This window comes from Lepisosteus platostomus, chromosome 1, assembly GCF_059453375.1.
Source record: "Lepisosteus platostomus isolate fLepPlt1 chromosome 1, fLepPlt1.hap1, whole genome shotgun sequence".
NCBI classification, from domain to species: domain Eukaryota; kingdom Metazoa; phylum Chordata; class Actinopteri; order Semionotiformes; family Lepisosteidae; genus Lepisosteus; species Lepisosteus platostomus.
Window position 1 is genome coordinate 54,008,779 of NC_142611.1, and position 25,063 is coordinate 54,033,841.

Below are 25,063 nucleotides of genomic sequence, written 5' to 3' on the forward strand. Positions count from 1 at the left end.
ACTGAGCCAAAGATTGAAAGACACAGCTTGCAAGTTAGCTGCACAACAGACTAGGATCATCAAATCTTTTGTAGTTAGTGAGTAGGCCTCTCCCTGCCTCTTATAACAACTCAAAGTGGTCTTATTTTGTATTGTAAGAAACACTCCTGTTTCTGCATTGGTTTAGTGGGGACAGGCTGAGGATGACTTAACAGGCTCACTGACAGTTTTATTGCCCTTTCCATTACAGTGGGCATGTTCATCACAGAGCAGGGTATTGGCTATGAAGGCTGAAACAGTGCAGGTACTGCTGGATGCAGAAGAGGGAATTACTCTATGTTGTTTATTGTAGATGATTACGTTTGTGCGTAGTTTTAGTTGATCAATCTATTATAAACAACTTAAAGCCAACGCATTAGTACTTTAAGTATCATATAAAGGAGGGTTACGTAATGTCTTTAACCTTAGTAACCATAAAACTTTAACCATAAAAAGACTTAGTCTTTTAACCATACATACTATATACTGTAGTACATTATGCAATGGTAGAAGAGTGAATTTGGCTATTTGCGATGGTTGATTTCATGGTCATGCCTTTGCCTGTATCCAATTAGAAAAGAAAGACAAAGAAATTTTGCAATCCAATTTTGCAATAAGTGAATAGTAAGTCTGTTCAGCTATTTTAACTTGTTTTAAGTTTTATATAATTACCTGCAATGGGAAAGAAATCAACTAAAAATCTGAAGACGTTTGCTACCTTAACCTTGAAAAGATCTCCCGCAGGGTAACCCAGGCTTCATTTCTGAATCGGAAAACTGTTAATTATATATACCAACTACCCCTAACAGAATGTGTACTATAGTTTTTTGCCTTTATTTTTGATACACTAGGTATAACATCTCATCACATGATCATCCATCTTAGTATCTGCACTGCTCTACACACAAAAGGAGTTCATGCCCCACAACACTTCATGGCAATATAAATAAAAAGGGAAGTTATAAATCAAAACATATGTTAAAGTAAATGGTTTACACAATAGGACATATCCAATCCATGCTTTTACATGGTGTGCTTCTTCAAATCAAATGTTGCAAACACTGGCAGAGAAAGACATTTTTAATGTAAACCTGTTTGGTAGAAACTATTCTGTCAAGATTTAAAAGAAAAAATAAGCAAAGGACACCGTTTTAAAAAAAACAGGAACAGATCCAGTGTATTTCAACATTACTTTCATACAGAATCCGTTTCAGTTTCAATCATACAACCTTGCCTCCATTTGTAAACCCCCTTCTTATCTGTAATAATGATTAATACTAGGTTCTGGAACAATGTACGGCATCTTATGGTCGTACAGAAATTTAAAGTACTTAAAATGGTAAAAACAAGAAGGCTGACGAATCCAGATTTAGTCAAGTTATTGAAAAAACTTGAAGCACAGGTTTCATCAATATTTCATGAATTTCTATACTTCAATTTTTAATAACCTCATCAGATGTTAAATGGGTTCAATAAAATTGGTGAAAAATATAGGTTGGGGTGGGGGAGAGTGAGGCCAAAATTAATTTTAAGGAAGCTAACTGGGGGATAAGAAGCAAATTTAAATGTTTTTGTCGGTAAAATACCACCTGTTTCTCAAAATAGGGATCTTACATTTAATTTCTTTACGTTAGAGATCCTGAATCCCCCCACCCCAAAAAATTGAAAAGGGCGCCTCTAAACTGGAAATCTTGATGCAAGAAATGTCAAGTCCTTGTCCTGTGTGGCTGCTCTTTTGCTAAGTGTCCACAGGGGTTAAGGGTTCTCACTGCTGCAGGGCACAGAACTGCTGGTACACAGCCAGGATGTGGTGATCCAGCTCGGCTGTGAACAGCAGGTTCTCCAGAGTCCCCATGTATTGCTGGATCGTCACATGGTGCTGCAAGAAACACATGAAATGCACAGTGAGCCGAGAAATCCTAACTTTCATTATCTGTTTTCCCATCCAAAGTATTTCTTTTCCACCTCTATGTAAACCCAGTAAACCTCCCGGACGGGAAAGCTCTTTTTTTTTGCTTTCTATGCATTTTAGCTGGGCAAGTGGAAGGGATTAGCGCTGTTCTGTACGTGTCAGAAAACACTGATACTGTGTTAACAATTGGCAGCACATGAAGAACGGCTAAATACCATGAGGAAGATCTGCTGCAGCCTCTCAATGCAGTTCTTGTACCAAGGGGTGTTGAAGTCCACACCTCCAGTCTCACAGCGAACCAGGTGCTCAGTCAGAATCATGATGAAGCGCTGCAGGGGCAAAGAACCAGAAATAAGCGACTGCTTCCACCACCAACTATAATTCAGTTGCTGTTAATGTGTTCAGTTGAGAATAAGCCATCAACTTAAAAGCATACAAGTGAAGTTTGAGTATATACACCTCATTTTTTAAGCTATGACTTAAGTGGAAGAGAATTAAGTGTAGTTTCAGTATGCTTGACTCTATGTCCATATACAAGATGGATTATGAAGAAATCACAGTAGCACTTGTGTTTCTTTCCTCTTCCCCATTCAGAAAGCAGTACTAAAGACAAAAGAAGAAAGGACATCAGGTGAATCCTATTTAAGAAAATAGGAAGGGCCACAAATAAGAGGGAACCATTTGATCCTTCTTGCTGGTTTGAATGTTGGAAGCTAATTGGCCCAAGGATCTCATCCTGCTGATTTCTGAAGGACACCAGAGACCGCAGTCTCAATAACATGGCTGGGTAACCTATCCTAGATACCCATGACATTTCTCTTATCAAATCTCACAATCTCACAGCCTCACGCCCTGGTCTGAAAATGTCATGCATTTGCATCAAGTCTAGGCTGCTTAAATAATATAATAATGAGATACTTACATACTACAATTACATAACCCTACTTTTTATGATTTCAGCTCCATCAATATTGTTTCTTTTTTTCAGCAGGGAAATTAACTCTAACTCACTGTCACAAAGTCACTGCGGCCAGTGGAACGATATTTTACTGAATCAGGTATCAACAGGAATGTGCCATGTACATGTAACATGACATGCAAGTCTAGTGCTCAAAGGTGAAGGGCAGCAGTGTGGTGCAGGATTTGGGTTCAAATCCAAGGTGAGACACTGCTGTTGTACCCCTGTACGCCTGAACTGTTCCGGTACAATACACAGCTGTATGAATAGGTTGGCTGATATTCACAGTATATCAATTAGTAAAGAGAGGGCAATTTGGAGTGTTTGAGTATTAAGACACAGACCTGAAAGATCACCAGGAAGAGATTCTTCTGCTCACTCTGTGCTGACTCCACCTTCTCCTGTAGTCGCTCAATCTGCTCCTCTAACTGACCGTCCTCCTCATCACTGTTCTTTTCAAACTCATCTTCATCACCACTGTCTTTCTGCAAGAGCACAGATACACCCAATATATGAGCTAATAACATGAAAAGTACACTATGAAACCCAGTTTTCATGTGCTTTGCATGAAAATGCTGAGGTCATCATACTACTGATTGAAAACCTTCAGTAAACTGAAGCTTTACACCCTTTACATATGTAAGAACTACTGGGAGTGAATGAAAATTACCAACACTGCAACACTAGTTTTTTCACTTCCTTTGCAAGTCATGGGAGTCACGGGGAGAAAAAGCTTAAGGACAAGCAAAATCTCCAAATATATATTGCAACATTAATTAACATTAACCTATGAGTTACACATATTAAATATTAAACTTGCTGACATTGGGGTATAAACGTCCAGAAATAAGATCAGAAATATTTGAAAGATTCTAGAAAAGCTATTGTTAGCATTTCTGTCAAGCAGTTATACCCAACATAGTTCAGCAGTAATACGCAATAACAGTCATAACTGACTACAGAGTATTAAAGTAGTCAGTCTAGTTAAACTGGTTACATCTTTATCAAAGGTCACATCTTTTATGTAAGCAGATAGTGAGCAGCTGGTCCTTGCAGGTGAACCACTGTGATCAGAACGTGCAATGTGCTTACCCTCCTGTGCTGCTTCTCCAGTTTCTCCTTGGCTTCCTCCAGCTCTTTCTGGATCTTCTGAACATGTTTGTTCATTTTACGGATGGTGGAATGCAGAATCTCCCATACATAGAACCTGTCAATCACAGAGATAGTTCAGATCATGAATGAAAAGACATAAGAAATTCTTTAACCATAGAAGTAATGAGCTTGCTTAGTCTAAAACATAAAATTTTAGAAGGGTAATAGGAGACTGAAATCAATGTTTTAAACAGGGAGCTCTGTTTAGGACATTACCTGGTGAAGTCATGGGCCATGTCTGGGGAGAAGATCCAGTTTGCCACTGCAGCACAATCAACAATCTGTGTACGAATCATCTTATCCACAAGCACAGCAATCATCTGATTCACAATAAAAAACAAAGATTCTCATAGTATAAACAGGCTGACAAATATAAGCACCATTGCTTACACTACAGATAACAAAACCTTTGTTATATCAGGAAATACTCTGAAGTTCCATTTCTTAATCACAATAATTAATACTGCAGGTACATATTTTACTAATGTAATAAGTTTGACATTTCAATGTACAGCCTTAAGAAATAAAGCAAGCGGCTCAGCCTATAAAAGCACATGTCTGAGTGCAGGCTGAATATGATCCCGACCTTGCAGGTCTGAGTTGGGGTCACATAGCTAGCCGTCTGTGACTAGGGTTCTCCAAGCAGCGGTGTACAATTGGTTAATGCTGCCAAGGGGAGAGTGGGATGTGTTGGCTGGGGCTAACTTGGTTATCAGCAACAACACCTGCAGCTTTCTAAGCATTTGCAGGCTTGTAGTGCCTCCAGAGAGGAACGCGCCATTTCTCTAATCGACACCAAATCTTCAGTATGGGGTTCTACTGCCTGTGATGTGTTAAAAAGTGGCTTGAAGGTGGGCGGATGAGAGGAATCTGCCTACACTTCCCCCATTTTCCCCTACATAATTGCAGAGTTTGCATTCATTAGATGTGACGTGAAAATCACTTGAATGGAGATTCCAAATTAGGTGGGTATAACAACAAATAAATTAAACCCATTTCTTATAATGGTTCTTTTCTATACCCGTTACACACAATATAAGAATCTTGCATTGTATACAATTATGCAAAATAAACTTAATCTCTGTTCTCGTACCTAGATCTACCAATTTTTAGCAATTTATCCATTTTAACCAGAACATCACTTGATAAACTAGAGGCTATTCTCTTCTTGTTCCAGTAAGTCACTTAATGTATCTATAGAAAGCTTATGCATTTTGCTAGCTTACAGGAATTAAAATGCATTACAATAGTTTTAAATTTTTCAAGTGAAGACATGTTGTTACAGCTTTGGGTGACTGAGAAGTGTCTCTTAGATTTTAGATAGTTTGTGACACTGGGAAGAGTAACCCCTTCTAACTTCAAAGCAGAGTGGATGTTTGCTGAGGTCTGGGGGTCCCTTGGGCAGAAACAATTGTAAAGTTTTCCTTAGTATGCCTAGGAAAGTTGTGCATTAATGATTGCAAAAGAGCAGAGCACAAATACAGAGTATAAGTTCACCTTTAGAGCACAGGAGAGAAGAAGCAGAAGGAAGAAACAAGGAGAGCAGGGAGAAGAGAGAGGAGTCCAGAGGAGTTGGGACGTGAAGCTTGCGCCAGGCGAGAGCTCCTACTTCATGCTCATCCAAAGAAAACCTGACTGGTCCCAAGTATTTGAACCGTATAAGAGCGTGCTATTCTGCGTTTTTAGAGAACTTGGGTTTCCTGGGTAAAGGATACCTCAGTTAGAAACGTCTTTCCTGCTTAGGGTGCGTTTTATGGATAGGGATATAGGCTCCCATTTATGTCGTGGCATCCAGGGTGCAGAGAGAGAGATTTAACTGCAGGTTGCATTGTATTTAGTTAGAAGGCAGCTCATCTCTTGTGTGGCCTCTGTAAGCATATTAAGAGTTTAGTGCTTAGTAGCAGTGTGGGGTTTTCTGGTTGACCAGAATGTTAGGCCTTTGAAACACCTTGTCTGTGAAAACTGTATATAATGTAACTTTGTGTGTTGCATATTTTCTGTTTTGTGTAGTTTATTGTAATACATATTTGTTTTAATCAAGTGTGCCTGGATTATTACTCCTTTTAACAAAGCTGTGCCAGAGAACAAATAATTCACTTGCCTCTAGTTATACCAGCTGCTCGGGTATATCCTTAGAAATCACGAACAAGTTGGGGGTTATGAATAATTATTTCACTGATTGACTAAACCGCTTGGTCAAATCACGTGTGTCATTGTTTTAAAATCTGTCCAGCCTCATTTGTAACAATATTTTAGAACTTTTAAGAAAATTAATTTAAAATAAACCCAAATGGAGGCACATCACTTCCCCAAGCACTTTCCCCACTATAAAGAACTGAATTGGTATATTTTACATTTTTCAGCAAATGGTAATGGACTGTATAAAAAACCTCTGCAAGGTTACTCTTTTTTAAGTCTCCTAGGCTCTCAGGTCTATGTAACCCAGTTACCCAAAAAAAGCTGGCAACCATATCCAACTAATGAAAGGGAACAGAATTATAAAATTAAAAAAAACGCTAATCATGCCAACACAAGGGAGAACCCATCAAATATCTGTTTACAAATAACAGAAGACTGCACGGCCACCCATTACCAGGGCTGCAGATTTCCTGGGCTAAGCTCACACTGCACTAACCTGGGGGTGGTTCTTCCAGGCATCATACACTACTCTGAGGATGTGCAGCTTCCCTTCATCACTGTCTGTCAGGTTCTTCAGCACTTCATGAAACCTGCAGAAAGGACACTTCCACTTATAATCTCACACAAGGCCGCAGACAGTTTTAGAATGGAATTCTAGGAGACAACGAATAATTCGGTTCATTATACCAAACATTTTAAAAAAATGCAAGTCATGAAATAATGCTGAAATTGTAATGTTTAGGAATGCTATGGAACATCTTGTGCTTACTGTTCTACCATGTCTTTATACTTATAAAAAGTGCAAACAAGAAAAGGCCATTCAGCCCATCTTGCCCATTTTGTATGGCTTTGAATCAATTGATTTATTTCTTTTAATGGATATGATCCTGACATGTCCTTTATATTCAAGTATGAACACATTTCAAAAACATCTGTCAATCAGAAAGTCACTTATTCTTGGTTTGTAGTGACCTTGAAACACAGGACACAAGGTGAGACTGCACCCTGGATGATGTAGACTCTTGTGTGTACATGCACATAGAGACCATTTAGGAACGCCAGTTCATCTAGTCCGAATGTCTGTGGAAGGGGGAAGGAAACTGGAGTGCCTGGAGAAAACCCAGGTGAACACAGAATCAATTTCGAACACCTAGAGCTATAAGGCAGCAGCACTGGTACTCCTGTGTCACTGTGCTGCCACTCTTTAATTTCTTGGAAATATTTATTGGACTCCCTCTGCTTGCTTTGTATTTTACTAGAAATAATTTAGAACTTTTAATAACTAATAGTGGAATTTCATCCTAGTCGGACTTGAAAGTATCAGGGAGAGATACTTACTTGGCTAAAGCACTGAAGGAGTGGCTGAACGATTTGGCAGCTAAATGAAGGAGTGTTTGTAGAAACGCATCAATCTTCAGGGGGTTGAAGCTGTCTCCCTCATCTGTCAACAGAAATATTCCCAATGGTATGAGACAAAGGTATGCAAGGGCCTAATACCTATTATGGGTAAATCAGCTATTCCCACTTGTACAACGGGTCAAATGTTTTTTATGCTTTTAAACTGGAACTGGAAAATGTTTGCAGAAATGCTGGCCTTCACACAAGCTCATAATATATTGTGGATAACAGACTTCATATTCCAAGTGTATAATTCTAGTACCAACAGGTTCCTGCTATAACTGCCAAGATGGAATCATATTGCCATTTATTTTTTTTGCCTTCAGTATAAAACCCATAAATGGGTTGCTGTTAAAAAAAAAGTATTTGGTTGTTTAACTCCAAAGACAGTATCACTGTAGTTGGCACACAATTAAAATCCGACACTGTAAATCTAGAGCAAACACCGATTAGCCAATTAATTCCAAATTTCATAAGTATCATTCCAATGACAAAAGATTTCAACATGTGCTGAAATGGGGTCTCTGGCTAAACCAGGAAGGCTGCCTAAACCTACACCTGAAAAGTGTGGCCATGATTTGAAAGCATTGAAAAACATTGTATTTAGACAGACCATCATCCTCTTCCTGATTGGGGTTTGGCACATCTTTCAAGAGAGCTAGGATTTCATCATTTGTGGAGTGGTTTTTGATCGCATTGCTGATGATCATAGCCATAGGGTAGCCTGGCAGGGAACCTAAAGCAATCACAGAAAACAACAAAGGACTTCATTAAATATAATGCATCACTACAAACAGCTCTCGTATTCAAGAAGGACTGAAATAAAATGCCAAATGACATTTGCAAAAAAGACTTCTTCAAACCCCACTTCTCTGGGCCTTCTTCATTCTTGACTAAATTTCTGAACACACCATCCTCTTCCAAGGCTTGTTTATGGACATATCCAACTACTACACATTGCAATGTTATCAAAAATATTATAGCTATTGAAACACAAAATTGCAATCCTGTAAAAATCGCTGAAACGAAAACAAAAAGGAAAAATGCCTATCACAGAAAATAAAGTAATTTCTGCATTGTTTAGTGCAAACTTACACAATGCTTTTCAAGGTTCCCATTATTCATTTTCATTCAAATACTTGCTACCAATAAATACTAAAACTATTTTGAAAAAAGTTAACAGTTATAACAAAGATATAATAATAGAAATGCTAATTTCACAGAACCATACCTTATTTTCCCCCCCATATGGTATTGAGCTCCACATTTGTGAAATCACCATTCTTGGGAAATTTAAGGTACATGATCCTCGCAAATACCAAGGTTTTACTTTACATCTGTCAATTTCAATGAAAATGCAATAATCCTTGATTTGTAGATGGATTTGATTATTTTCTATCAACAGCAAATACTTACTGCTACTTTCATCCATATATTTGTAAATGAAAATGGGATTTGCTGGAATCAACGGAGAGAAAGTAGGAGGCACGATGTCCACAATTCGCTGGTGATAGGAAAGTCTACAAATAAAAAATTGAACACGATGCTTTTGTCACAGCAACTCAAGGAGTGATTTGAGATAAAAACGTCTTTTTAATTTTAAGGCTAAATCAAGCTGTAAACCGCACTAAAGATTGTCAGGAGTTGTGGGCAATGTTTGTGTAGAGTTCATACATATCTCCATTTATATACACTTATTTGGAGGTAATAACCTGTATTACAACAATAGGTGAGTACAATATATCAGTGTTTTCACCTTGGTGTATCTAAGTGAAATGTCTAATTAGCCAATCTGCTGGCAATGAATAGTCTGTATATGTTGTGGGAAATATTAATGGAGCCTTCCTTTTCAAAGAAAGTGAACAGAGATCATAATACTTAAGTCATTACAGGATTCAAAGGACTTGATGTTTGCATTCTGGGACAGTACTAGTTCAATTAATAGGGTTACAAGAACTCCTGTAGTTTTAAAAACAGTTAACAGTTTAAATAGTTAAGGCTCTGTAACTCTGCTTTGCTTTGTTATGAGTCCACATGATATGTTTGTTATAAGCACAGCATCTGTGATAACCTTAAATACTATTTTAAAGATGGCTGGCTTTATGAAATGTGGTCAAAATCTGAACACACTACTCTCAGAGTGGGAACAAGAGGCCAATCTTCAAGAACACTTGGTTTACAGATTAAAAGTATCATCTGGCTACATGAGCTTGCCGAGCCACTCACTTCAAACCTCACCCATTAGATTTATAGCATCACAAGTGGGATATATACGAAACCGACAACTGGCACCCAGTGTTTTCTGTCTTTTAAGCCTCTTAAAGAAGCACCTATCCAACAGATAGTTTGTAACCATCACAGCAGCAGGCTGTTAAGAACTGACCCCAGGAACCTGACACAAATTTATAACAAAGATGCACAGCTGTCACCAAACGAATGGGAGGAAAGGCCATTTTAACTGAGGGATTCTTTACAAAGGAAATCAAAGTTCCTAACAACCACAGAATAACAAGCTACCTTAACATGGTTAAAATACTTGGCTCCAATCTGGTCTTTCTGGATGATTTAAATATGGAGCTCTCACCTATGGCATCTTCCTTTCTAAAATCTCTCTATACTCTCTACTCTTCTCTTGTGCCTGTTTAATGGTGTCTTTCTGGACTGTTGACACTTAATCATTTACCCAGAACTTAAATTAACTAAGGTAAATCTTACAATTACTTTGATCATGGAATCTGGGACACTTATATCTCAGCAAACATTCCATTGCTTTGAAGCTAGAAATGTTGACATTATTCAGGTGCTCCCCATTGCATATAGATTCACTTTATAACAATACAATAATGAGTTATTATCACATTGGTGCACATGCCTAAACATGGAAACGTGATGTATACCGGCCTTTGATTACACCTGTAGATATACTCGGGTATATTCAGTAAAACTTGAGTCATCTTATTTTTGGAAACACTCTTGTAAAAAGACACTAGGAAAGTTACCTCATACATTTTTCCAGAACTTCTTTCACAAATTTGGGTTTAGGTTTTTCGAGATCCTGGGTCAAGCAATCAGACCTACAGAAAATATGTATGAATTACAAAAAAAACATAGCACAAGTACAATCATTATTATTGAAAACCTTTTTATAAATACACATTAGCAGAGGTATTGAAAAAGGCTTTCCAAATTATTCTAAAAAACATTTCATTGCGACTCTATACGTAAGGTTTCTGTTAAATAGATGTATATATACACAGATAACTGATAACTATTCTTACCAGTCATCCCAGCTCCACCTAAACTGAAAGTTGCTTAAATGATGGGAGAACCAGTTGATAAGTCTGGAAAAAATATAAAACACAAGTCATAAATGTGCTGACTTAAGAAAAACAAACCAACCACAAATATTACTTTCTAGTTCAGCTCAGTATGAAGAAACAGGTTTCATCACAAGTGATGTCAAACCAACAAAGGTCTTCCACCCATGACATTATGACCTACTGGGAAATATAGTTGGAATTGTAAAAACAGGTTTGAATGGGGAGCTGTCAGTCTGCTAGCTGCAAATTAACCACTAGATAATTTTATCATGATGAACAGAAGACAAAAAAACACATACTTGACACAGTTCTTGTTCTGCTGACGTATAGATTACCATTTTCATTTTGCTTTACTACATTACCATAAGGGGGAAAATTAGAACTGTAAACGTTTTTTAGCTATATTGACCGAAACACTTGTGAAACCAACTCTGAAGAAAGAAAACCATAAAAAGGTAAGTCTAGTCCTGGTCTTGGACTGCCCCAATCCAGTTTGTATGGGACACCCATTTCTAAACAGATGGAAAACCTGTGAATTGATGATCAATGAAGTTGTTCTGTTAATGTAAGAAAACGGATCTGAAGGGTACTCAGATTTTGGCCCCAGACATTCTCTAAATTAATTAAACATGTCTTTGACTTAGATTACAATGAAATTTCTCCAGATTCTCAGAAATTGGTGATTTAATGCTGACTTATAAAAGTCCATACCGGTCTATACACGTTGTGTTCATTGTGTCCAGACGCATATACATCATCTCCGTGGCTTGAGCAAGCTGTGAGATTATAATCAAGGAACAACTGCAATGTTTTAAAAAGGGGTTGTTATGATTTTGAAAACTGTTCACAGAAGTAATTTTCACAAACTGAACACCTGCAATAACTTAAACTCTAATTGCTTTGGGGTGGGGAAAAACTACAGTACTGGAGCACAGTATGATGTGAAGGGCAAACAACCGGTAATATTATAGTACAGATTGTCCTACTGTCTTAAACACTTTTTTTATTTGTAGAGGCATTAGCCCCAGTCTCCTGCATTTTGGCATTCTTTGGGATGAAAAGTCTTCTGCACATGTCCATGTTTAACAATGAAAAGCAAGAGAAAAGGAGTTAAAATCCAGTCCTACATACAAAATTTAATAAGTTTTTAATAAGTTTAATAAAGACAAAGCACATGCATTAGTTTTTATAACAATGAAAGCATGGATGCAATCATACTCAACATTCCATGACATGGTACTAGTATTTTTTCCCTTGAATAGTGAAGAAAATACTCAAACAAAAGGAACATTAAAATATAGGACAACGTCTTGCAAAAATTTATATGAGCCTTTAAGGCCCAACAAGGATACAACTTGAGGCAGAGAACCGGGCTGAAGCTTGCACAGCTCAATCAGCAGTGTGGTGTACATGACGTCGATCTGAGGGGGTGAGGGGAGCTGGAAGAGCTCTCCGAAGATCACCTGTTGAAGACCCAAAGTACCAATATTTATTGTAACTTGCCCTGTACTACAGTGTACAGCCTATATTTACTACGCTCAAGCCCCATCTATTTCCACCAAAATCAATGTTCAATAAGTTGTACAAAATTGAGATAATCTGTTCCTAGCAGTGTCCCTATTTCTACTGCTTTAAATCAGGAATGAGCCACACTAGTCCTTGATGCCTGCTGAGCTGCACCATGTTAGGAATATCTTTGATATTTATTGCTAAATAGAACTAAACTAATTATTTGAATCTAAGATTCTCTTTCACGTTTTAATCACTTGGCAGTTGAAGAGCACCTGCAAAACATTAAGGACTAGAGTTGTCCATATCTGGTTTACACATAAGAAAATGTGATAGTCAAAGCTATATTTTCTTTGTCAATAAAATGGGCAAACTTTGTTGCAACAGAGGATGCCAACAGGGAACTGAAAACAAAATTCAAAATCAGTCCATCAAACCTAAAACACGTGACAGATTTTAATTCTTTATATTTGTGAATCCTGTTTATCTCTAGTAGTAACCAAAACCCGTTTGAAGATGTTTTGATGTGCTGCAGCTTGTAAAAAAAAGACTTTTCTGAGTACTGTAATATTGTTTTATTAACCAAGAAATGTTATAAAACACTGCACCCCTTAATATTGAACCTGGAACATACTGTATACTTTTATACTGTATACTGTATAGTTTTATAAAAGATCCATGCATAGATCAGGTGGGCACAACTAACCCATGTCCCCTTTAAAACTAGGAGAAAGAGCACTGCTTGCTCTCTTTAACCCAGTGAGTCACAGACCTTATCTAGGACTCAGTGGTTTGATTCCTGGTGTCAGAACAGAATTCAAATGCATTTTTTTTAGAAATTTGCATGTAGGAAAAAGTAATGTCTAGTTATGACAGGGACGTTTCGGATTACTTAAGTATATATTTTTAGGGTTTGCTATATTTAGGTATTGCTGCTCACACAACACCCTGAAAAACAGTTTTGACTGACATTTGTCTACCGATATCCAATTCTGACCAGAAATGTGGGGGGCTTTTCAGTTTAAATTGATAGATGTTGATTAATTATGTGTGTGGAAGAGCTTTAAAATGAATTCTGCTTCAAATTGATGTAACCACAATTATAAAGGTGCATATTATAAGCATTTGAAAAAGGGTCATTTCAAAAAAATATTTCATCTGAGAGTCTAACATGCTGTTTTTTAAATTTATATTTTTGCATTTTTACATTTTGTGTTCAGTAAAATATAAACACTAAATAGAAACAAGCCTACACACATTAGAGGAAGGCTTGTAGTTGGGCTGTGGATGGATGAATGCAGTATGTGGGAGGGATATATATTAATCTGCCAGACCACAACAATGTAAAGTCAAAATGCCTACAGTGTATGCAAACAGTAGCAGTCCATTAAAATGTCAATGGACAAAGGCAGTCAAATTAAAAACATTAATTTAATTACTTTTTTTCTCTTTCTAGTTTCCAAAGAAAATAACACTAAAAACGTAATTTTGACTTGGCAGCCTTCTACAATACCATTACATTCGGCAAGATAACACCTCAGCAGGAAATGCAGTAGACTAGGTTTGCTTGCTGCAGTCTGGCTGGTTAGCAAAAACAAAATGTTGAGTTTTAGGACAGTGCTCAAAGAACAAAACCTGACCAAAAGTCTTTTTATAGAAATGCGCTTGTCTAAAATTAGTGACTATAATCTATTAAAAACAGCAATCGAATTATATGTCAGATAATCCCTTTCGCTCCTGACATGTTAAACAACATAATTCAATTTTAAAATTGTAACAGTGATTATGAGCGTTGATTATTTTGAAAATATGAATATGAAGAAGTTTACGATAGGCATAGGCCAAATTTTGTGGCATGTTTCTAACAATATTAGATTGGAACTAATTTAATATTCTTGCATGCTGGGTAAGAGTAGATTAAATTTCTTATTGGTTATATGACATCCAGTTAACATCCAATACTCTGTTAGTTTGCAGCAACCTTGGTCTATCTTTCACGTTTCAGAGAAGGAGTGAGGCCAGCTTTGGGATCTCAAGGATTCACACTTTTTGCTAATAATTTTTAAATGGTAGTGTAAGGGTCTGTGTTATTGTAACTAAATAGGTCTTTTAAGGTTATACCTTCTCACTGCCCACGAAAATGAAAATCATGACCTGACTAAGTTTATAACTATATATGACTGTTTTCTTAGGTATTTTAAGGTGTTAAAAGTTTTACTTGTACATTAATTTGGAACCTCCCCACTCCCTATTGTAATGCAGCTGTTGTAAGAACAGCCATTTTGTAACAATATAGACAGTAATATGCAATAATTTGCTTATTTTCACTGAATAAAATTAAAATTACAATATAAAATATTTTAAACAATATAAAACCAAACATGATGATACAGTAAATAAGAAAAATTATATTTAAGATTTGTGTAATCAAACATTCCAAACATGTTAGAACTGGCTCTCTATAATTGTTTAAATCAGCTAGTAGTGGAAAAACTAGTATTCACATACCTCCACAATGTGATAATTGAGGGGAATCTTATTCTTCCCTGGGTAGCTCAGAAGCTGGGCAGCACTAAATTAAAATGGAAACAAATAAGTTATTCAAAGAAATGTTTTATTTATTCCAATTGATTATCTGATGCATCACAGACACTTTTAGTAAATTAAAACTTGAAATAAACTATTAACGTTTACTATAAAACTACAATAAAGCAAGGGAACACTCCTACATCCATATTTGGACAGTCCAATTAATAGCAGTAATTTGATTACTGTAATGAAACAAGCTAATTTATACATGAACTCCACGATGACCGAGCAGTGTTCCTCCTTTTTAAAACGGATTGTTGGAATGATTATGGAGATATTAAAAAAATTGTTGATCTTTTACAGCAATGTGAAATTTAATATTGTGCAGAAGTTGCAAATTATATTGTAGCATTGCACCATCACATGGATAACAAGTTGGAATTTCACAATGGATTTTTTTTTTTGTATGAAATGTATTTCACTGTAAAATTCAAATACTTTCAGCTTGCTACTGCTTTGAATATAAGAACTAAAGAAAAACTTGCAGAGAGGTGGAATGAAGATCTAAAGCAGGAGAAACGGAAGATGGACACATACGGATCATCCTATCCCTACAACTACAAATCTCAAGTCCTGAAAGTGCCAGACCTGTAAAGAGTTTACATTAGCGGTTCCAATACATCCATGCCCATGAAAGCTGACTAATACTGCCTTACTATAGCCACCACTATAGTGCAAAAGTGACAGTGTGGATTTAAAGCCATAATGAAGCTAGTATGCCATAAAACATCAATTTTTGTATACCGTACCAAGATCAGAAGTGAATCTAAGACCGTGCTTATGAAAGGGTTAGGATCTTCACAAAATGTGCATGTCACTCTGCTTTGCAAGGCAAAAGGTGATCTCATAATAGTGAAAACTCATTAAGTTTAAATAGTAGCTCACCAGGTCTTCCTCTCTCTCCAGTGTGACTTGATAATGCAGTGAAGATTTTCCTCAATCACGAAGCGCTCCGCTGAATGACTCCCAGGCATAACCGGGCCCTGGAAAAATCACAGGAGTGGTATGACACTCAGGCACTTGCAAATGAACAGCAATATTCCTCAATTCCACAAGAAAAAGGAGTAGCACGTGCATAGGTAAACGTCACATTAAAGTGTTAATTTATTACTTGAGGGACATTATGTTTACACTATAAAAACTAGTAGTCTTCTAAATGAAGCCTGACTACAATTTTCATCACTGCGTCACAACAAAGAATGCAACTACTCTGGAACCAGTGCTGACAAGAGGTACCATATCAAAAAGAATTTGCTATACTCACAGCCTAAACAAACTGAACCTTTTTAACCCTTGAATAGACCCTAAGGGACTTGATTCAAGTATTGAAAAAGGCATGGATTGTTTCCTCTTCTTAAAGTTCCACTGCTCATTCTGAGGAAGTCTACTGGATTGACTTTGTGAAAGCACATTTAAAATGAGAACATGAAGCACTTCTAAATGCATGCTAAAGAAATGGAATCTTTTCCCATATGCCATACAGTGCTCTCATCACTAAACAGGGGAGACAGTAAACAATGCACACATCGCTAAACAGGTGAGAAACATATTATAGCCTAGGAGACACTACAAATAGGAAATCAGTATTCACACAAATATAACACAGTCCCTTACTTAAGGCCTTGTCTTTAGTCTAGTGCTCAAATGATCAAAATATATTTAAGTTATGTACGAAGGAGGTATTGGGCTAACTGCTTCTCCTCTCACTTCTTTCATTTCTTCAACAATTCTGTTTCTTTATGGTCTTTTTTTGAGTCTTCAGTTTCTAGGTCTCATCCTCAATGAATGCCGATTTAACTACATTTGGTTTAGTGCTCATTTAAACTTAGTGCAAGTATTTGGCCTCGTGGATCTTTGGCCCTAATGTCTGCCTCAAGAGACATAATAAGATAAGGGTACAGTTCTGCAAATACTCCAGGAAAGGCTATTTTTTTTATTGGGCACCAATAAATCCCACTGTTTTATCTGGCACTTTAAACAGTAGGACACCCCAGTGTCACACACAATCATCTGAATCTGACATGCCTTGGAAAACCTTGCAGGTTATGTAAGGGCTTACCCAGCTTGATTACTCACCTCAGGGGCATCTGTGTAGTCAAACATACGGAAGATGACCCTGGGCATGGGGTACACTGTGTCCTCAGTATGGGGCGGAGGAGTGAAGGGCGGCAGATTGTGCTGCAGGGCCTCACAAAGCACGCTATCAAAAGCGATGTACGGCCGGAGGATATGGCGCTCTTGCCAACGGTCCTTCTTCAGCTTTTGTATCTGAGCCCAGAGGCAGTCCAAGTACTGTGGAGAGAGAGGTGGGGGTTGAATGAGAAAGAGAAAAGAGAAAGCAAAGAGCAACTGACAGTGACAGGAGTTGGTAAGAAAAATTCAGAACTTGACACACTGGTTGAAACAAGCATTTGTCTCATCTTGAAATGGTTTAATGCTCACTTTAGAATGGAATTCTGTTTAAGTTTTCAGATTAATGCTTCTCCGTGAACAAGAAAAGTGTTCACAATATGTGATCAAAACTGCACCAACATCAATTTGAGCCATAACTTTTATCATGTTAAATCTGGCCAGTACCCATGTGCTACAGTGGGCATAGAAATCACCACCACCTTTCAAAATGTTCACCTTTTGTTGCCCTAAATTCCAAAAAGGTTCCAGCCTTTTTCCAGTTTTATTTACAAATTGTACCTTGCAACATCCAAGTGAAAAAAGATAGCAAAATTTCTGAAAAAAAAAAATTAAAATAAAAAAGTAGAATAACTGGGTTGGATAAGAGAACACCTTCCTGAGTCAATTCTTAGTGGAATCACCCTCTGCTTGAAGTACAGCCTTGTGTCTGTTTGGATACATCTCTACCAACTTTGCCCACCTAGAGGGAGGAATATTTGCCCATTCCTCCTTACAGAATTGTTCAAGCTCAGTTAAACTGCCTGGTGACCGTTGAAGGACTGCCCTTTTCAAGTCAATCCACAGATTTTCGATGGGATTTAGGTCGGGGATCTGACTAGGCCACTCAAGGACATTCAAGGAATTTGCCTGTATTTTGCACCATCCATCTTCCCTTCTATCCTGACAAGTGCCCCAGTCCCAGCTGAAGAGAAACACCCCCACAACAGGGTGCTGCCACCACAGTGCTTTACTGTAGGAATGGTGTTCTTTTGATGGTAAGATGTATTGGGTTTTCGCCAGACATACCGTTTTGCATTTCGGCCAAAAAGTTTGATTTTGGTCTCATCTCACCACAGCATCTTTTGCCACTTGGGTGCTTTTTAGCAAAACATAACCGAGACTTGATGTGGCTTTTTTTAAGGAGTGGCTTTTTTCTTGCCAGCCTCCCATACTGGCCAGATTTGTGGAGCGCTTGTGATATTGATGTCACATGCACAAAATGACCAGTCTTTGCCATAAAGGCCTGTAGCTCATTCAATGTTGCCACCAGCCTCTTGGTAGCCTCTCTGCTCAGTCTTCTTCTTGCTTAGTCATCCAGTTTGGAGGGACGGTCTGATCTAGGCAAGGTCTGGGTGGTGCCATACACCTTCCACTTCTTAATGATGGTCTTGACTGGGCTCCATGGGTTCCATGTGCTCCATACTTAAGCCTTTGAAATCTTTTTATACCCATCTCCTCACTTATGCCTTTCCACAACTTTATCTCAAAATTCTTCTGAAAGCACCTTTCCGCCCATAATGGATTATTTGCTTTGACATGCACTTCCAAGCAGTGGAATCCTCTAGAAACAGATGCTTTTATTCTGAACTAATCAAAATCACCACGATTGATCACAGGTGGGAGCCAATTAGTATAATGTGTGATCTGTAATGTGATTGGTTATACCTGAGCAAGTTTCCAAATGCAATTGTAAGGTGGGTGTTCACTTATCCAACTAAGGTATTTTACTGCTGTAATATTAATTAATACTCAGAATGCTTTAGAATTGTATTTTCATTTGGCTTACGTGGGTTTCTGTGTGCAAATAAAAATGGAACAAGTCTAATTTAATTTGTTTTTATTTTCAGAGTGTCATACAACAAAAGGTACAACTTTTGAAAGGGAGGGGTGACTTTCTATACCCACTGTATATACGTGCTTTGTCAATCTTGGAAGATGAAGTGCACATTGGCAAAAACACTTTCACAACACATCTAAATTAGGTAAGATGAAAGAGGTTTTCTTTGCTTGCATTTCAAAATGGTTAGAAGTAAAGAAAAATGTCAGATAGGTTAGTGGACAGTTGAATGCTCTTCTTTCACCGTCTTATTACATTATCACATCTTCATCTTCTAAAAGAAAACTAGATCCTTGTTTTATGAAGAGAAAGCATTTATGGAAAAAAAACATAAAACAAAAAATCATTTAAAAATATTTTTTCCAATATCTTACAGCTAAACATTTATATTATATTCCCAATACTATATTTCTGGCCTATAAATGACTATAATTCTAAAGATGTATTTTTAAAAACTCACTTAACCTGATTCAAAGTATATACTGTACAGTATACAGTACCTCACCCCAACAATACATGCAAGTGATTTGTATGTTATTTGATGTTCCTTCAGCATTTGGCTTTTATTTTCTCCACATTAAGAACTGCTGGTGCAAGACTTTTTACTACAGATGTCAGTCAAGTCTCAATGATTCCCACTTCTACTAATATGTTCTGAAAACAAGTGCTCGGAAGTTTTAGTTTGTCTTGCTCTTGAATAATATTCAATTTCTGCTCACCTCCTCCTGGGGGTGTGGTTTCTCAGCAGTCCAAACCTGCAACATTGGCACATGCGTCTTCTGTCGTCTCCTGAAATAAAATCACAGCTTCTATTGTACCAAGCACAGGTATGGTAGCTCTCCTCTAAATGAAGAGGAATTAAATCTCTCCTGTAAGTTAAAAAATTTCATTCTAAACTCTTTGTACCCTACTTTAAAAAAGGTCCTTGGGAACTCTTCCATTTTAATGATGCATTGCTAGAATAGGGAGATTGGTTCCCATTCACTTGTGTGCATCTGTCTTTTAAGAGAGGGAGATTTCGTCTTGGGTCTGTTCTATTTATCTTAGAATACAGGTTTTGTCATATTGGTCTGTTAAGGAGTTATTGTGGTGGTCTTAGAATACAGAATGCAGCAAGTCTGCTTACTTTAGGTAGCCATCAATCTGGTTGAGCAGCCGATCCATCTCCACATCTTTCTTCTCATACAGCTCCTTACCAACCCAGGGCAGAGAAGAGAGCACAGCGTACACATACCAGTCACAGCGCACCTGAAACACACACAGCAGCGTTTCACTCAGGGCAAGAACACTGGCCAAGGTAGGAAAATACATTTTTTACACCACAATGTCTTGCTAAATCAAACGAGGCCTTGTTTTATTTTTTGTGACTTAACTGCAACTTTGGAGTTAAAAACCAAGCTTCTCAAACTAGTTTTGGATGTAGTCAACCGAATGGAGTGATAAAGGAAAAAAACTGTACCATTCAACTTACTTTTTTACATCATTAAAAATAAGGGCTGTTCTGCAAATCCACTATATGCAATTCCATCATAATGACAGAAAATTAAAATGCAATATAGCCAGGTATTCAGTTATTCTTGGTCTCTTCAAGTCAAGACTTTCTGTTAAACCTGCAGCTTTTATGAATATCCAGAGACTTATGAACCAATAATATATATTTTATATTTACTCCAATAAACATTTCTTTAATAAAATTAATAACAGACCTTTTCTCTCCTTCAAGGACAAAAAAATATTTACTAAAAGCAAATGGAATACCATTTCTTGGGAAATCTACGTCCACAACTGTCTAATTTTAGACTAAATTTTTGTTCTTACACCTAAACTTCGGTAATAATCACCTGCGGCACATCTTCCTCTTGTATCACACTGACGAAGTTTTCAAACATGGCCACCATAGAGGGAGCTGCAATTACATGACAATTCACCAAATCACACAGGAAACGGACCTAGGGAAGAAAAGAAGATAAAGTTAAATCACTTTGAGTCGCTATCCCACTAGGACACGTTTTTTAATAATCACATCAGTGACAGGACAGTGAGGCTCCATGCTGCTGGCCTTAGAGCAAGACGACCTGTCAGAGGCCCTCTGCTCACACCTCCTAGACGTCACACCTGACTGGCTTGGGCCAGACAGAGGCTGTGATGGACTCGTCAGCAGTGGCATCAGGTCCTCTTCATGGATGAGTCACTCTTCAGCCTGTTCCACACAAACGGGAGGGCCAGAGTGTGGAGGAGAGGTGTTGCGTTTCTTTTTTGCCCCCATCAGTATATATATATAGATCTACCCTCTCCCAGGTCTTTAGGTGCTGCTGCTTTGAAGATGACCCCAAATCCTGCCAGGGCACAGACTGGCAAGTAGTGCAACAGTGAATTTAACTTTAAAAAATAAAAATGTCTTTAATGTTAAAATTGTCTTCCTATATGTATTCATCGTTGCAAACACGAAGAAGCTTAAGGACACTTTAAATTGACACTAATCACTGAAATCATCTTATTCTTTTAATAACCCAATGACTTGAAATCTCCAATGATTAACTCAGCTTCACCTCTATGATACTGGCACCAATAGTGGGTGGACAAGGGCAATGCATGCTTCCACTTAAATGCGCACTATCATAGTCATCACCTCTTTACACAAGTCCTACAGACTTAACAGCAGTTATTTTGAACATGACAAGACTCTCATTAACAACACTAAAGACTCAAAGGCACCCAAGAGGTCACAGGGGACACTGCTGAAGCACAGTGCAACAACACTCTGGGCAACTACAGTGGAATTCACCACATTGTTACTTGAAGCCTGGGGGATTAAATCGCTTCTTACGATTTTCTCTTTGAAACAGTCTAAATGTAAACTGAACAATATTTTTCTTCTGAAAAAGAAGACACTAGAGCAGATACACTTACAATAAATGCCTAGAAGGTTATAGCAACGCGCCATATTTCTCCTGCAAAATAATGAGATACTAACTCACCAGGTAGACCGCTTCACTGAACAAGTTTGACTTCAAGGTCTCTTTGAGCTGTCGAACCATAGCTTCCACAAACTCCCCCCCAAAGTTGTAATTCCTGGCATTGAGCAGCCCCACCAGCGTGGTGTATACAGTCAACTTCTCTGGAAGGAGACGAGCCCTGTGGATTTAAATGCGTTAGTCTTCTCAAGATGCTTTAATATCCAAAAACACATCATACTTAGTCAATTGCTCTCTTTAAAATGCTTCATTTTACACTCATTGAACTGGGACAGACATTCATCTCCATAAACGTTTTTATACACTTTTCCAATGTTTTCAGACATGTTGCATTCCTTGATGACATATATCCAAGGATGCGCTGCATTCATAACTCATTCCCCCTTAATGAGCAAGACAGCAACTGCACCACCATTTCCCTTCTGCTGATGACAGCCTCCCTGAGAGGTAGTTTTTAACATGCATTGACAGCATGTTCATTCTGCTTTTGAATGAGCATTTTTATGAGCATTAGGTACACTGAAGACTCTAAGAATGATGATTTTGCGAATGTGGAATGCAACACCTAATGGAGAAAACAGGACAGCGAAGCGTGTCAAAAGAGGATTTCTGTAGTAATGTTTTTTTTTTAACTTAAGAATTTCAGAAATAGTGCCAGCACTTATCGGTAAAAAGTATTTAATGAAAATGAACTGTAAACTTTAAATTGTTTTCAAGTTGTTGCAAATGTAAACAAATAAATTAGATCACCATTACAGCTTACTCTGTATTAGTAATAGGTTTATTCCACACCGAAAAGAGAAGAAAGAAAACACAACATTTCGGCCGTGGAGCCTTCTTCACACTTCTTCTTCACACCTGAAGAAGGCTCCACGGCCGAAACGTTGTGTTTTCTTTCTTCTCTTTTCGGTGTGGAATAAACCTATTACTTGTTCCTTGGCAGCCTACACATGCTGACGCAGCTACCCACCTGAACTACTCTGCATTAGTGTTTCTGTCATTCTTAATAAAGCGTATCTTCTTCCCTTTTTTTACAGTTTTTATTACTATTATAAATACAGCACTACTTTACTGTAATAAAGTTTATCCACACAAATGCAGATATTTATTAGTGACTAGTTTATCTGCCAAATTGTGAATGTAGTACTTTGCAAAACCTTGTGAATATCAAAAGTTATATTGTATATGCATATCTAAAGTGTATTAGTAACTACAAGGGTCCAGTGAGATGTTTTAAGTACACAAACACAGGTATGGAAGTTTAAATTAAAACACAAAGGGCAACACTTACACAGCACATAGGATACGCAGAATTTTGCTCTTGTAATTTGGAAGGTCAGCCTCCAGGACGCCTGCCAGGCCCTCTAAGTTGCTTTCCAATGAAGACGTACTCTAAAGATGGGCACATTCAAGCACAGTTATGATACAAATCCAATCCCATGTTAGATTTGCTGAAAAACCTGCCACTTTGCAACATACAGGCTAGGTGTGCTAATATATCAGAGAACACTTTAACTAGATCATCGAGTTCAGGTTTCCACTAAACATTATATACACAACACTGCAATATGCACACAATGCTGTAAGGAAGCGCTTCACAAAAGCTTGGAAATGCAGTAAATCCATATTCTTAAATACCACGACATTCAACTTGTGAGCAGGCAGTATTTTGAAAAGAAAGGTTAACATGTTTTAAGAAAGTAAATTATCAGATAAAAACAAGCCCAGTTTGTGATTAGTAAATGGTAAGACTACCAGCTTAATTAATTCAAAGTGTTATTTCAATTGTAAAAAAGTGTAAAAATTACCTTTTCGCCTACTCTGCATATTAGTGACTCAAGACGATCTTCGATTTCAATGGGTTCTGATGTTCTTCTCCGTTTATGAGGTTGCCCTCCTATTAGAAAGAGCACTATATGAAACATTATGCTTATCAACATTCTAAGTTGCATATGCTCAAAGAAAGTGAGGAGTACATAGATTGCCTTGGAGAAAGAATCTCAAGAGAAATCTGAACTGAAGAATTTTGTCTTATATCAAGAAGACCCAGTTAGATTACTTAAGCTCTAATTGCAATGCTAACCTAAGGGGGGGGGGGGGGGGGGGGACTTAATGAGCCAAAATGTTACTCAAGGCAATTATTTTTAAATTACAAGGAAAAGAAAATGTAATAGCACAATTAAAGGTGGTTTAAATCATCATACAACTTTATGTATTCTTCTAAAAAATATATTATTTTAAAATTCATGTTAATTTAAAGTTACTTACGGTCCCTGGTTACTAGACAAGAAGGAAAACAAAGCTGTAGCCTACAGTCTATGTGCAACATTCAATCTACTCTGCATTATCAAATGTTTTCCGTATTTATGTTCATACATATGCTATACAGATAACTGTAATTTGTGGGCTATTTGGAGTAGCTAATGTATTGCAGGAAGAAAAACGCCCGCTCAGAAGTGCAACATTTGAATCAAACATTACATCTGCCATAGAAAATATTCAAGAACCCTAAATGAATGAGCGGTAGCTTTGATCTCTATGAACTTATTTCCACACGAGTATAAATGAATAATTCATAAGTTTATCATTACATTATCAGAAAGACAGCAATTAACTTTTACAAAGTTCGATTTAGCCGCTCCAAATGGGAAAAATGGGCATTCTGCTTATTTTTTCACTTCCTACTAAAATAGCGAGGCTTAGTTTATTACCGGCCATATCATAACCGATAACGATTTTCTCAATTAAAAACTGCTTTGCATCACTTTCTTTGGTGAGACGTAAACAAAATTTCACAGCACATCGGTCGATAGTGGACAACCATGTATCAAAAGTGGACAGTGCCTCAATTACAAAACTAATACAAAAACCACCTACCATCATTCTCATCACTGTGCCGCCTCCTTGACATGTTTTAATTTAATTATAAAGGTAAATCCTCTGAAGATGTAACAGAGTTCAGTCGGTCCCCTTATTCAAACGTCTTGATCTTGTACTTGCAGCGCGAAATCCGCCTAGGTTAAAACGCTCCACACGCCTTTAGAAACAACAGCTCCTTACACACACACACAGCCTCAAACGCCG

The 25,063-nt window shown here is 37.5% G+C and overlaps 1 protein-coding gene across 1 annotated transcript; it reads right to left on the reverse strand.

Moving 5' to 3' along the window:
• Positions 1 to 1,167: 1,167 nt before the first annotated feature.
• On the reverse strand, positions 1,168 to 25,063 carry ncbp1 (nuclear cap binding protein subunit 1). The gene is made up of 23 exons (XM_088632294.1): positions 24,857 to 25,063; positions 23,788 to 23,876; positions 23,271 to 23,371; positions 21,983 to 22,139; positions 20,846 to 20,953; positions 20,131 to 20,252; positions 19,724 to 19,793; positions 17,072 to 17,287; positions 15,881 to 15,978; positions 14,915 to 14,978; positions 12,250 to 12,360; positions 11,609 to 11,673; positions 10,856 to 10,918; positions 10,577 to 10,651; positions 8,994 to 9,097; positions 8,191 to 8,313; positions 7,518 to 7,620; positions 6,676 to 6,769; positions 4,257 to 4,360; positions 3,981 to 4,095; positions 3,233 to 3,373; positions 2,146 to 2,259; positions 1,168 to 1,897 (listed from the first exon to the last, which is right to left on the reverse strand). The coding sequence occupies exons 1-23, from the start codon at positions 24,888 to 24,890 to the stop codon at positions 1,784 to 1,786; spliced, it is 2,385 nt and encodes a 794-aa protein (XP_088488420.1). The 5' UTR covers positions 24,891 to 25,063; the 3' UTR covers positions 1,168 to 1,783.